This window comes from Desmodus rotundus, chromosome 2 (genome assembly GCF_022682495.2).
Source record: "Desmodus rotundus isolate HL8 chromosome 2, HLdesRot8A.1, whole genome shotgun sequence".
In the NCBI taxonomy this organism is placed as follows: domain Eukaryota; kingdom Metazoa; phylum Chordata; class Mammalia; order Chiroptera; family Phyllostomidae; genus Desmodus; species Desmodus rotundus.
In genome coordinates, this window is record NC_071388.1 from 12,722,492 (window position 1) to 12,737,316 (window position 14,825).

Below are 14,825 nucleotides of genomic sequence, written 5' to 3' on the forward strand. Positions count from 1 at the left end.
ATTGTGTATACCTCCTTGATGTCTAGACAATATAAAGATTTCTGGAAGGTCTCTCACTAAATCATAAAAATGTAGCCACATGGGATGGAAGAAGAATGATCTCAATTTAGCAGAAGTTGAATGCAGTCTTGTACTTTCTTGGTTCTGCTGGGGTTTTTGGAACCTTTTCATGGGGACCTCAGAGTATACATATGTTCCTTAGAACTGCTGTTTCCACATTAAAGACTTCCTTTTGTTTTACAGTGTTAATCTTGGGGAGGGAGTTGTATTAGGTGAGATTACGTTAAGCAATACATCACACACACACACACACTAAAGTAACAGAGATTTTAATGAAAAAAATTAAATACTTTATATTTCTCTGTCATGTAAAGGGAATTCAGAGATAGGTAACTTGGGGCTGATATAGCATCTCCATATCTATTAAGGATGCATACTCCATGAAACTCATACCTCCTCCACCCCTAGGCAGACTGTCCTCATGGTCTGGCAGTGAGACCAGAGCTCAGCCATTATGTCCATATCTCAGAAAGCAGAATGAGGAGTAGGTGAGGGAGCTGGGGGGAAAGCTCACTCCTCCCATCTTTTAAGAAGTTTTCCTGAGTGATGTCACAAAATATTTTACTTTACTTACAAGTATTTTCTATAAATTTATCACCAAAAAAGACTAGTTTTAAGAGTATCTAGGAGATATAGTATTTATTTCAGGTAGTCAGGTACCTAAATTAACCCTCAAGAGCCTTTTTATGAAAGGAAAATGTAGATGACAGGTATTGAGGTAGACACATCTGTATGACAGGGGCAGAACCAGTAAATCAGGGAAATTTATTATTCGGAGCATAACAGAGAAGTTGATTACAAAGCCTCAAGAAAGTGTGTATGTTGAGGGAAGTTATTAGAGAGAAGAACTAGCATAAAAAAAGGCAAAGTAAACGTCTTTGGCATACCTGAATTTTACAGCATGTTTTCACAAGTAATATAGGCTTATGGGAGAAATGATACAGCTTGGTGTTTCTATCTCCTATTAGCATTTACACATGAAATTGTAACAATACTTAGTAGCAATTTAACTATTTGAAAGTATAATTCTTATTTGACATATACAGAGGTGTATGCAGCTAGACAGAGATACAGACACATTCTTGCTCTTTCTTGGTGAACTGCCCTGTTGGCAGAAGCATATTACTGAATGTCTGCTCAAAGAAAAGTGCAAGGGAGAGAAATGTTTCAGAGTCCTTGCGTGCCTGAAAATGACTTAATGCTACACTCACTTGTTGATAGTTTGGCTGGACATAGAATTCTAACATGAAAGATGTTATTTCTCAGAAATATAAAGGCATTGCTAATTGTCGTCTAGAATTTGGGATTGCTGTAGAGAAATCCCATGGCATTCTAATAACTTTCCTTTGTGTGATATTGTTTTTTAGTTTTCTTTATGAAGAGTTCTAATGAGAATAAATGTTACTATTAATGTAATATTTCGACATGAATCAAGTTGTCTTCATTAAGCACATATACCTTATAGAAAGTAGATAAATTCTTTGCTATTTACACAGCAGAATGGTTTTTTTAATTATTACTTTAGATAGCATATCTGGAGAATTATGTTTTGTATAAATACATGAATTTTAAACACCAGAATGTGAATGGTAGGTCTACTGTTCTGGAAGAGGATTCCCTAAAGGTTTATAACTTATTTATTCATTGCAATACACAAGACTACCTAACCGAATCAGGGAATTATCTCTTTAAAAATTATCCTTAAGAACATTCGTAAAGAAATACTTGTCACGTAGTCATTGAATTGTATGTGGAGGTCTGAAGAACCCTAATGAGAGTTCTGAGTAAATGCACTGCTTTTTTCTTGTGTAGGGGCACCGCGATTGCCGGGATCGTGTTTGGAATCGTGTTCATCATGGGGGTCATTGCTGGGATCGCCATCTGTATCTGCATGTGTATGAAGAACAACCGCGGGCCCCGGGTGGGCGTCATCAGCACCGCGCACATCAATGCCATCGCTTCCTATCCCGGTAAGCAAAATCGACTTTGAGAGATACCTCAAATTTAACATGTCTAAACATGACCATCCCCCCAAGTCCTCCTCCACTTACAGCCTTCACGTCTCAGTTGGTGGAATCTTTAGACTTCCAGCTTCTCAGGTTAAAAACCTTGAACTCTTCCTTGACTCCACTCTTTCCTTCAAACCTACATGCAGTGTATCTGGAAAACTTCTCAGCTCCATCTTCAAAATACGTGTATGTGTAGTATCTGACTACTTCTCACAGTACCTGCTGTTCCTTCCATGATGGGAGCCACCATCAGCTCTCACCTCCATCCCTGTGACAACACCCTAAGTGCTGCCCCAGAACCCTCCTTGTGCCCCCAGGGTCTATTCCCAACACAGTAGCCAGAGTGAAACTTCAATGAAAGCAGTCACATTGTATCACTACTCAAATTCTGCAGTGGCTTCCTATCTCTCCAGAGGCAGAGGTAATGCCAGTGGTTCTTCATTTTATCTAAAGTAAAAGACAGATCCTTTACCAGGACCTTCCAAGCAAAGTATGATTTGGCTCCTCCTTTTAGTTTTCTGACCTCATTTCCTTCTCCTCCCCCTCTTATCACTCTGGCTGCAGTCACGCTTTCCCGGCTGTTCCAGGAACAAACAGGGCACACACCCACCTTAGGGCTTTTTCTGAAATACCGAGTCCCTCACTCAATTCAAGTCTTTGTCCAAAGATCATCTCCTGAATAAGGCCTGCCCTGATCACCCTACTTAAGACTGTAATGTATCCCTCCCCACAGCACCCAATCCTCCTTACTCCAGTGTTTTTAATCTTCTAATATACCACATAGTTTACCTAATTGGTACATTTATTGTTTATTGTTTTTTTTCCTCCTTCCAAAATGTTAGCTCCATGAGGCAGGGATCTTTTTGTCTTTCCTTCGCCACTAAATCTCAAACACATGTGATCGGGACCAGCACCTAACAGGCACTCAGCAGACATGGCTGAAAGAATGAACACAACTCAGGACAAGACCTGATTTAGATATCAGTACCTAGGGAATTTGCCTTAAATTCCACTCTGGAGTGTACGTAGCTTTTACTCAGTGCAAAAGCAAATCACAATTTTGAATCTCCCCAACTGACTGAGAATATGGTTGAAATTAATGTTAGGGCAACAATGTTAGTGTTGCAGAACAGACCTGGAGGGGGTGAACAATATACTATTACCAAAAGGACCCCCTTCCTCTTTCTCTCTGGGGGTCCCCCCCACCTACTAGGTTCGCCTTGCCCGCCACCAGAGGAAAGGCATTTCTCAATGCCAGAGATTGGTGAAAAGGAAAGGAATTATTTATTTAAAAGTTATACAGACTTAGAGTGATGACTTAATGTCTTCATTAAAATACTAAAGTCCTTCAGGATACCCACAGATGCACAGTCCTTCCTTCTCCCTCTGCCCAGTCTGGGGTACCGTATCTCAGGAAAAGAAGTAGAAGTCCATGATTCAGGCTCCCAGCACCATCAGCTGTGTTGCCGCCATGGGGTCCCCACTCTGCCAAAGTCACATGGTTCTTCTCTCCCTTCTCCCCCAAAACCTCATGGTCCTCTCTCTGGTATGGCTGCTGTGCCTGAGTTTAAATCCCAGCACCAGTCTTCCTCTGCAGTCCCATTTCTGACTCCTCCGATAATCACTTACACCTGCCAGCATTCCCATATTTTTCTAGGCAGCTGTGGCCCCATGGCATGGAGCTGATCTTCTCCAAGCTCTCACACAGGCGCTGTAACTAGGGGGACTTGCTTCCCAGTTATATCTTGGGTGGAAATCACTCCCATCTTTCTGGCTCAAAGCCTGGCCACAGCTATTTAACATATCCATGAAACCAGTTAAAGGTTATAGATATGTTAAATGACCATGCCAGAGGTTAGCTGCACAGCTGTTGCTGTACAAAACAGCTCTGAATCGCCTTGCTCCAGGTGTCCCTTCCTCCAGCTCAGGCTTGTGGGGTGAGGACATCCTATATATATATTTCTAATATTTCCTGGACACCTTGAGTTGTGGACCCCATTACAAATCCCTATTTGGGACCCCCTTCTTGGCTACACCCTGTTACACTGGGGTATAAGGGAAAAAATGGGGGAATTATTTTTTATTCTTCACATCTCCTCATTCTTATGTGGCCAACCCGTAACACAAGAGAAGAACAGAACAGAGACAGACATTAATTGGAGAGAAGGCAAAGGGAAGTGCTCCATAGGTAACATTTCAGACATACTTTTGCTTGACCAAGAAAAGTTTTTAGTTAAAATTAATTTTTAAAACATTTTCAAATATTATTTATAAAATTAGAATAAAAGATATAAAATATTTTCATGTGAAGTCTTGTGTTTTGGGGGGGTTGAAGTGTCTATTTCATGCATGGAAACATGTTTTTAAAACTTTACATTGGTGCCATTACTACGGGCAGATCAGAGAGGCGGGCTGCATGTTTAGTAAACACAGGGTTCTGGGACCTGAACAATGCAAGAAACACAATGAACCTGAGGGTAGAAACATTTTCACTACAAAAACACAAGGTCTTCAAAACATAATGTACTTGATTACTTCTCATTTCCTTCTCAAAGACGCTAATTAAGCTTTAAGTTAAAGGATGAGGAAAGAACTCAGAGTAGAATTGAATGTTTTTCAAAATCTCTCCTGTGTGGAAATATAAAATGTTTGTATTCACATTAATTAATTAACCCTGTGATAGTAGAGATAATAACCCGTCATCTTTATTGTTCTATAGTGCAAGTTGTATATTCCCACAGCTCGGAGGCCACAGAAGTGGGTCGGGAATAATCCAGCCATTGTTATGTTAACCCTTAGTTGCCGTGCTCGGTGGGGAGCCCGGCAGCCACAGTGATCGCTCTGCACGGTGGGGACACCACCAGGAAAGGTCATCTGCCACCCTTGAGCCTTTGTTGGACAGTGGCCCTCTAAGATAGTTTTTATTCCTGCCATATCGGGTAGAATAAATGGTGTCCTGTTTAATTACAATTATTCTTAAAACCATCTGTGTGAAATTAAGAATTATTTGTCAGACCTTACATTCCCACTACTTTCCAGAATTTCAGTGTAAATGAGGGAGAGTGGTCATAGTAATGCCTTTCTGAAAAGTGGGTTTGGATTATACACACCTGAAGGAAGATGATACAGAAAGACTGTAACAAAAGGCTTTGCAAAGATATAGAAATCAAATGCCAATGAAGTGAAAACAAGAGATTTTAATGCTATCAGGAAAATTGAGATTTGAAGTGCATTAGTTAGTTCCCTGATGATTGATTGATGGTAGATAGATAGACAGATAGATAAGGTAATCAGATATAGACAGTGGAGAAGGAGAGGGAGGCTCTTGCTAACAGAAAAATGCCGAAGGATACATGTAAAAAGGAGTTGTGGAGTTGGAAAATTCATTATTTTAAAGCCATCATAAGAAAGATTTAGGATAAGAATCATCAACTAACGGTAAATCTGGGGGAAAGATTGCTGAGGAGCAGAATACGTACATGCACTTAAAGCACCTATTCCCAGATTGTTGTTCATTGTAAAAGTAGAAAAAGCTGACATCATCTCGACCAGGAAATAAAAGTTAGTATCACCAAGGAAAGACAAATGGACATCTTACATCTTTGGGTGGAACTCTGGGGGCGACACAACTTCACCTGTGTAGTATTCTGGCTGGAAGTTCAGAGCCTGAACTTAGCATAAGTTATCTAACAAACCCAAGTTGCGGAACATTCTATAAAATAACTGGTGTGCAGTATTGAAAGTCTCTTGGAAATATTTCACTAAGCAATCAACACTTAATTTGCATTATTGAATTAACAAATGAGGGCAACCTTATTTGGATAAGTACTGAACATGGGAAGACTTTCATGTACTCATCCAAGGAGGATTTGGTGACAAGGTGCCTTCTGATTGTGCCTGTTTTCTCAGTGAAAAAAGAAGCAAGTGTTATGCTAAAAGTAGGTTAAGGAGGTGTTTGTAGTTAAGCAGAAAGAATGAAACAGTAATCTCAGAGAATGGAAGGGTGCTGGAATGCCTAAAGAAATGCTCAAGTCACAAGCACAGCCGATGGCCTCCACACTTAAGAATATGGTCATTCATTTAAAGTGAAATCTAAGTGAAATAAGCCAGGCAGTGAAAGACAAATACCATATGATCTCACCTTTAACAGGAACCTAATCAACAAAACAAACAAGCAAGGAAAATACAACCAAAGACACTGAAATTGAGAAAAGGCTGACAGTGACCAGAGGGGAGAGAGGAGGGAATTTCAGGGGAAAAAGGTGAAGGGTTTGTAGGAACAAATATAAAGGAGACATGGACAATAAAGCGGGGGGGGGGGGGGGGGGGCGGTCAGAAACAGGAGGGAGGTGGGGAGGGCTGGGATTAGGCTGGGGTGGGGGGAAAAGTCAGAGAACTGTACTTGAATAACAATAAAATTAGGAAAAAAATTAAAATGAGAAATATTTAAAATGTTTATTAAAAATATCAATAATAAAACCAACACAAGAAAAAAAATTTAAAAAAATAAAGTGAAATCAATTACCATAATTGTGCATTTTTATCCTCTTACATTAAGCTCCTAGATACAGATCTGGGGTGGTTAAAATGGTGCATTTAATGAGGATTGGAGTCTCATCAGGCAATGGGGAAAGAGATAAAAGAGTTAACAAGAGATGCACAGAAATAATTTATCTGCTGGATTACAAATCTAAGCTGAATAAAGATATGAATACAAAAGTAAAGGTCACATCAGCTTAAATTATTATTTTTAAATGCCATCAATAAATTGAAAATCCAGGTGAGATTCAAGATATTTTAGAATGTATATTCTAGAAAGATAAAGAGTGGTAGTCAGATTTACAGAATGGTAGCATTATTGGTTACACCAAGGTCAGAAAATGGTTTTTGAATGCAAAAAAATAAAAGGGGCCCTGGCTGGTGTGGCTCAATGGATTGAGTATCGGCCTGTGAACCGAAGGGTTGCATGTTCGATTCCCAGTCAGGGCACATGCCTGGGTGGGTTGCAGGCCAGGTCCCCACTTGAGGGTGCACAAGAAGGGACCACACACTGATATGTCTCTCCATCTCTTTCTCCCTCCCTTCCCCTCTCTCTGAAAATAAATAAATAAATAAATAAATCTTTAAAAATGTATATGACAATATATTTTAAAAAGTCAAAGGGACTTAGAGGCAGGATTACATGTGTTTCAACAAATAATTAAAGAAGACAATTACAGTTTAGGTGTTACAAACCAAAACCGTGGAGTAGAGAGTCTTCATGTGCTGAATTACAAGATGGGCAGAAGGCAAGAAGCTTTTAGAAGCTAAAAAATAAACACAAGGGAGACAAAAATAAAAGATGATGGCCAGTTAGTTGATTCCTGGAATTTTGTTCTAAAGAACTAATTCAAAAGAAGTCTTTGTGGAGAAAGATATCTGTCACTCCATTTTTCATAATAATAAAAATTTCTTAATTTAAAAACAAGTAAATGGTCATTTGAATAACATGGAGCTATCGATAATAATGTCTACGAAGAATATATAGCACAATGACAAAGACTATGTTATAATTCAAAGTTAAAAGCATATACCTTTTTTTATGACTACAAGGGTATCAAAACACAAATGACTAGAAGAGAATGTACAAAGATACTATTTGTTAAATTGTGGTGAAAACAGTATGGATTATTTTTCTGTTTCCAATTTTTCTAACATAATGTTGTATAGTTCTGATAATACCATGCATCTTCTCTTTACATTTGCTTTGGAACTGTTGGCCTGAGTGGGTGAAAAACGTTAACTTTCTTCCATGAGTTTCACAGCACCCTTAAAATTTCTAATATTGTAGACAACTATTATGACATTAAGGATAAACAGCATGTTTCCTCTACTGAAATCAGAAAATTGTAATATTGGAATGAAAGAATTTCTAAGACAACATATCTCCATCTGTATCCATATGTCTTTTAAACATGACTTAACCTTTAAGGAAGAACAAATCTTCTTAGAGTTAATCTGGGATGCTAAAAATTGATACCATGAAAAGTCTACTTCCTAGTGAAACATTATTTATTATCTGCAAGAAAGAAAGACAGCACAGTCCACAGTTATACAAGTATTATTTCAAAGTGTCTTCCAGGAATTGCTACCCTGAAGGATGTGCCATGTTTATTTCATGATGGATAGTCTTCAAAAATATCACTCTTCAGCATTATATTATCACTTTATCAAAATCCAAAGGCTGTATGGACGCAGAAAGAACGTTGTTTCATGCGTTAGATTTCCATGTTCAACATGCAGCTGTATAAAACCATGGGGGATCTCACTGAAATGTCCTCCAGCAGTTTTTACGCAGATGGCAAAACATAAACGCTTTGTTACCGAGGCATAACCACGCACTGCGGCTTCGTGGCAGAGAATGATGCAGTCAGTCTGTAGAATCTTGCAGTGTGCGCTTCTCACATGGGAGGCAGGGAAAGGCTTCACTATAAAAACAACTTAAAACCACATGCTTAAAAGAAACAGTTCAGTGGGTATCCAGCTGTAACTTCCTACTTTTCATGGAGGCTGTATCTCTTGGCCTGGAGGAAGTTTGTTATAAATCTGTTTGTCTCAGTCCTCCCAGACATCATGAAGCAAAGGAGTGGGTGGACTGCAGAGGGAATGTGTGTTTAGATTCCACAGGGGTAACTTCACTTCGTTGTAGAAAACAAAGCTTGGAATAGCCCAGCCCCCACAGGTTCACAGCAGCCATGGAGAAGCTGTATACATCACTGCTGCTTTCTCTGCAGAGCTCCGTCCTCTGTCAGGAGCCCGCAGCCTGCTCAGACCACCAGAGACTTGCAAAGCCTTTGCTGACCAGAGAAGCCCATGAAGGACATCCCACCTAGTTCTGCGTCCCCATCTTCCTCTTCCCTTGAGTGACTCAATTCTGCTCCCTCACATCCCTGAGTCTGGGTGGATCAGTAAATGGTTCAAATCATTAAACTCCTGGTAAAGTTAGCCAACCTAAGGGGACCCAGAGGAAACACGGTTTGTGTTTGCAGATAGGATAAAGCTCAGTGTTTGTGCATGCATATCAATCAGAACGCTATCATAACCTTAGTGTAAAAGCACATTTTAGAAGACATCTTAGAAATAAGTATGTTGAAATGTCGCATGTTCTTTCTTCCTATTCTAATGTTAAGTGCCTGGCCTTTTGGGGTTTTTTTTTTGTTTGTGTTGGTTTTGGTTTTAGCATTAATATGACCCCGGTCTTGTGATTTAGTCTCCATTCACAGTAGCAATTAAACACATTAATTCCAAGTAGAATCGTGATCTGGATGATGATTCAAGTACCGGCAGGTCACAGAGGGCTTGCTGAGGCTCTGCTCAGATGTTGCAGAATGGCCGGGTTCTTGAAGACAGGGCGTACTCAAGGGATACCTCTCTTTCAACCCTAGAGATGGGATTGAGATCACTACATAAAAGACATCTATATGTAGTCATAATAAAGTGCACTGAACATCCTTAAAAACACACTGCATATATTACAATAAAAATAAAGAAAATTTTTAAAATAGGATTTACAAAACTAAATTTGTCAACCTTATTCACAAACCTGCTTGCCCCCCACTTTCATTTCTAATTCTTATTCTTGTAATGGCTCCATGACCTTCTAGGGTATGAGAGCCCCGTCCTGGGTGCCCAATATTTCAACACCTTCTTCCACTCTCCATGCCTTTCTCCACCTACCCAGTCATTACCTAAGCACCCCGCTGCCTGAGGGCTCTGGTGATCGCCGCACGGCTTATGAGCCCCTTAAAATTCCTCACGTAACTTATATCCTCTCACCTTTTCTGTGGTCCACCTCAATCACCCCAAATTCACCCCAAATTCACTGGCATTTAAGAACCTTTTTCTGATAATCGAACATCACACACTGCTTATGTGATTTTCAAAGCCCGCCGTGATGATAGCACGCTGAGATTCCTCAATGTCTTTCCCATTTCTCCCCTCCATATACTTTTTTCTTTGAACAAAAATGCTCTCCTCTGTTATTTTGCTCAAACTTGAATTACCCTCTAGCCTCTTCTCTCTCTGCCCATCAACACCATATTTCCAAGAAACTTAACCCTCACCCACCAGCCCTAAATGCTTTGGCCAATGGCGCCACTTTTCATAGTACTTGCCCTGTTATGTATGCATGGCCCTCGGCCTGACAAAACTCGGAGTTTTGCAGGCAAAAATTACATCCCCACCCAAAGCACCCAGTGCAGTAGCTTCAACGTGGAGAGCACTCAGATATTTGCTGCCTGCCTGATGCCCTTCTCCTTTTCTTTTTCAGTGGCGCCGCCCCCCTATAGTTACGACCATGAGATGGAATACTGTGCAGAGCTGCCTCCTCCCTACTCCCCAACCCCACCAGCTTCAGCACAGCGGTCTCCGCCCCCTCCTTATCCTGGGCATGCAAGGAAATAATCCTTCTCCTCCCAGAACAGAATATGTGCCAGCCACAGATGTTGCCCAGAATAAAATGCCTCTGCTCAGAAACAGACAGGAAAAGATTGCTGAAAGGAATCGTCTTTCGGGTCAAACAATGTGTCAAGTGGAATGTCCAGGTCAAGAGATGCAGAGTTTTTAACCCTTCACAGAGCTGACCCCACCTGGAGTATTATGTTTGGTTCACTGGAACCACATTTAAAGAGATCTACTAATTGACATAAGCACATTCAGAGGAGAGTAATAAAGACAGATAAAATATCTGAAAATGGTGTTGCAATATCGATCCTGGGAAAGAGATTTATGTGATACAGGAAAATGGCCTGGACTACCCAAAGAAACCATGTATTCTATATTCCATATAGCTTCAAGAGTCAGAACTAGAATTGTTCATTCTTTCTTTCATTGATAAATGCTGATCAAGTGCGTGAGAACCTACTCTGTGCCTTATACCGTTGGAAGCACTGGATGGAAGTTACGGGAACTTTGGTTTCAGTAGGAGAAAGAGCAGTTGGAGCTCTTGAGAAGCTCCCTGTTACCAATACTTCAAATAGAACCTGGCTGACTGTCTGTGAGAGACATGCTCTAGAAGGACAGCTAAATCGCATGGTCGAAGGGTCCAGTGGACCTCAGAAGTTCTCATGTTTTGTGTAGATATGGGGTAAATTTTTATGCCTCCAAAGATGAAAACTACTAGAATAGTTCAATCTCATCTATTGACTTTGAAAGTTAAAACAGAATCAAAGGGATTCAAAGTTGCTCAAAGCCAAAAACCCTTCAATGATAGCGACTGCCACCTCAGAGTCATCTGACTTTACTCAGTGTATTATGACAAAGGTTATTCCAACAGTGAAGGAAAAGTATCAGGTTCCACAAGCAACAAATTCTTCACTTCAAACTGAAATATTAGATGCCACATAATTCCATTTCTTCTACAGGAAGTAAAATCTCAGAACTTGATCATGAAAATATACAAAATATACAAGTTTACAAAAAGAATAGGAAAAAATGAAGTTTGGATTCTGTTCTGTGGAATTCCATTCATCGGCAGCTTAGAACAATTTCTGTTTCCCTTTCATATATTTTGATAATCTAGTCCCTTGAAAAAGTTACATATTTATGGAAAGGTTAAGATAGCAACATTAAATTGTGCCTTTTGCCAAAATCCAAATGTTATGAAGTGCCTATCTTTATGTGTAAAAGTTGTTAATAACTAAATCTAACATGTCGTATTTTGCTGCAAGTGACCTTAACATTTATGTTGGATCTTTCATGTACTTAAAATTTACACTGAGAAAATATTGGGAAGAGATGAGTCCATTTTTGTATCGTTCTGCAAGTAAATCTAAAATGTTTACGCCAACACCATCATCACGATTCAGTGAAATCCCCAAACAATACTATGCATTTTACTGAATAAAACAAAAGAAATATCCTAAGGTATAAATTATAGTTCTGTTCTTATAGCTAAGAAATTTAGTAGCTAATACAAGTAGCATATTTCACTTACAGATACAGTGACCTGACTGAAAAACAGTTTAACTGCCAGTGAGATCTAAAAGTTAAATTTGTTTCAAGTGACTTGCTTGGGTTTTAGATACTGATCCTTTTCTTACTTACGAAGATGCAGTGCATTCAAGAGTTCCAGCCTATTCTAGTGACTGTGATTTTAGCAGAAATTGAAATGTTTTAATTTATCTTTCCTCTGCAAGTGTGATCAGACCCATCCACACTGCAACTGTGCAGCTCGAAGGGCCAGGGTCCCTGTGACTTTCAGAACTTTGGTTGCAATGCACCATATATTTCTTAAGAAAAACAGAGAGGAAAAGACCCGTGGAAATTGAATTCTCATCATCTTCACCATCGCTAAGCATTTGTTACATACCTCTTCCGTTCTGCAAACATTGCCCACAGAGGAGCCATTTCAGCTCACACCATCTCTCTGCTTTGGGTTGTTGTAGGGCCTCCTGGAGGATATATCACAAACCCATAGACCTGCAATAGGTGGCCATGTTTATTATCTGTGTTTAGTGTCACTATAGCATAAATGTGCACATTGTCAGTACACATTTTCAGAGTTCACTGATTATTTTCAAAGATGCTACATCTTGGGGGGAAATAGTAGATGATGTGAAGTCTTTGAGCTATGGTTATTTAAAACCCAATGTATTTGCTGAGGCCAAAATGTTTACAATAAGCAATAAAAGGAAAGAACCCATTTTAGCAGGGGTTATTATTTTAATCGCCTTGTGTTCATTTTATTTCACCCTCCCTTCCTGCTGAATCAGCCTCATTCTTCTGCACAGGAAAGCAGGACTGGAGCCAGATAACCTTTATTTTGAATCCTGTCTCCTGCCTATATGATGTGAGACAGGCCACTTCATCTCCCTAAAATTCCACTTCCTTCTCTGGAAAATATACATCCTATAATGGGCTTCATCGAGGTTTGTGAAAATTGGGTGGATAATGCAAAATGCAAAGTGTGGTCCTGGCACATACAAAATGTTCTATAAATATTAGCCAGAAAATAAATCAACAAAAGAATAACGTAAGGATGACAGCCTGGGGGTCTGTGCTAGCCCACACAATAGCCACCGGCTACATATAATAATCACCAGCTATGATTATTTAAATGTAAATGAAATAAAATTAAGCTAAATGACACATTCAGTTCCTCAGTCTCACTAGCCACGTTTCAAATGCTACACAGCCTCATATGGCTAGTGGCCACCTTATTGGGCAGTGCTGCTCCAGAAACCCCCTCTGTGCAAAACCCAGTGAGGTAGCAGGAAGGAGCCGAAGAACAAGCCTCTCCCGTCATCTTGTGCAGGAGTGGACTTTGCCAGTTAATGGTGATGTCTGCCACAAATACATGTGAAGAGGCCACTGCTCTGGAAGCAAGGCTGTGATCCAATGAGCTGTGAGAAGCCCACTCTGGGCTAGGGGTGGGGAAGCTATTAACAAGAGCTAACAGGCCGAATTTAGAGGAGAGACCCTGGACCTGGCCCAGGAGCTGGTGAGACAGAACCACAGCCAGTTCTCAGAGTCTAATCAGTCGTGCAGCCACCCTGCTCAGCTCTGGAAGCCATGAGAGGAGTGTCCGGGCCACCCACGTCGCCCTAAGGTGTGGGGCAGTGGTGCACTCTTCTATTATTTCATAATCTTGCTGCCACCGTCAGATGAAAGCTCCACTCGCCGCTCATCTGCCCTACCCCCAACTTGCTTAGCCAGGCCCATCGGCCAACTGGGGCTGTAGCTGAGGCAATCCAGCACGCATCACACGGTTGTGAGTCCACCAAAGGGTGGGGCGCTAGGTGCTGTTTTATTTTTAACTATTAAAACAACCTAGTGCCAGAACGTCAGAGTCATGTGATCATCTTACTAATCACCAGAGGGGCTGCCAAGGACTACCAGAATCTTAGGCAGAACGTGGTGGAAATGTGCACTTTTAATTTTTCATCACAGGCCCAAGCTGCAAGCAATGTAACTGAACTGCTCAGTGCTCTGATGGTCCAACCCCACTGTGTGGTATTGTTCAGTGTGAACTGTGGCGGGGCCTCCAGAAAGGAAAAGTGCCAGAACTAGCACTGGAAAGATCTTACAGGTGGTCCTCCTTGCCACCCTCGCCTCTTACGACTCATTAATGCAGAGGAAAGAAGTAAGGCTTCCGAATCAGAGAGACTTGGGTTTCTCTCTTATCTCTGTCACCTTCTTGCTCTGCGTTCTGAGCCCACTAACTGCACCTCTGTAATCTCAGTCTATCCAACATATGTGAACCTTGCCAGGTTGTCACAATGATTGTAAACAGCATATGTAAGGACACTTGTCATAAAAGTTCTCTCTGGGTTGGTGACTCCGACAGACACAAATATATACACTATTTCCTTTCCAAACTTTGTGCCCCATTCCCAAGCCCTACCACTTGTTTGTTTAAGCAGGTGTAATAGTTACCCATTGCTGTGTAACAAATTACCTGAAAACTTAGTGGCTAGAGACAATGACATTTATTGTCTCTTTTTTTATAGAAACTAGCATCTATGTTTGGCTTAGCTGAGTCCTCCAGCTCCGGGACTTTGACGGGCTGCCCTTCCTCTCAGTGTGCAGCTGAGACAGGGTCTGCTCTCCAGCCCACTCACGTGCATGGTCATTGACAGGTTCTGTTCTCGGCAGGTTTTAGACTGAGGGCCTCATTTATCCCCTGGCTCCTGACCAAAGACCACCCTCCGTTTCTTACCATATGGACCTCTCTGTAGGGCAACTCCAAATATGTCAGCTTGCTTCCCCAGAGCAAGC

General features: G+C 40.8%; 1 protein-coding gene across 2 annotated transcripts in view; it reads left to right on the plus strand.

Annotated features, from left to right (window-relative positions):
- CYYR1 (cysteine and tyrosine rich 1) overlaps positions 1 to 14,147 on the plus strand; it is a 79,624-nt gene extending 65,477 nt beyond the window's left edge. For both annotated transcript variants that reach the window (XM_024562620.4, XM_045196826.3), the window contains 2 exons: positions 1,873 to 2,030; positions 10,378 to 14,147. In XM_024562620.4, the coding sequence (XP_024418388.2) occupies positions 1,873 to 2,030; positions 10,378 to 10,511 (292 nt within the window). In that variant the 3' untranslated portion in view covers positions 10,512 to 14,147. The remainder of the gene's footprint in view (positions 1 to 1,872; positions 2,031 to 10,377) is intronic.
- Positions 14,148 to 14,825: the final 678 nt, after the last annotated feature.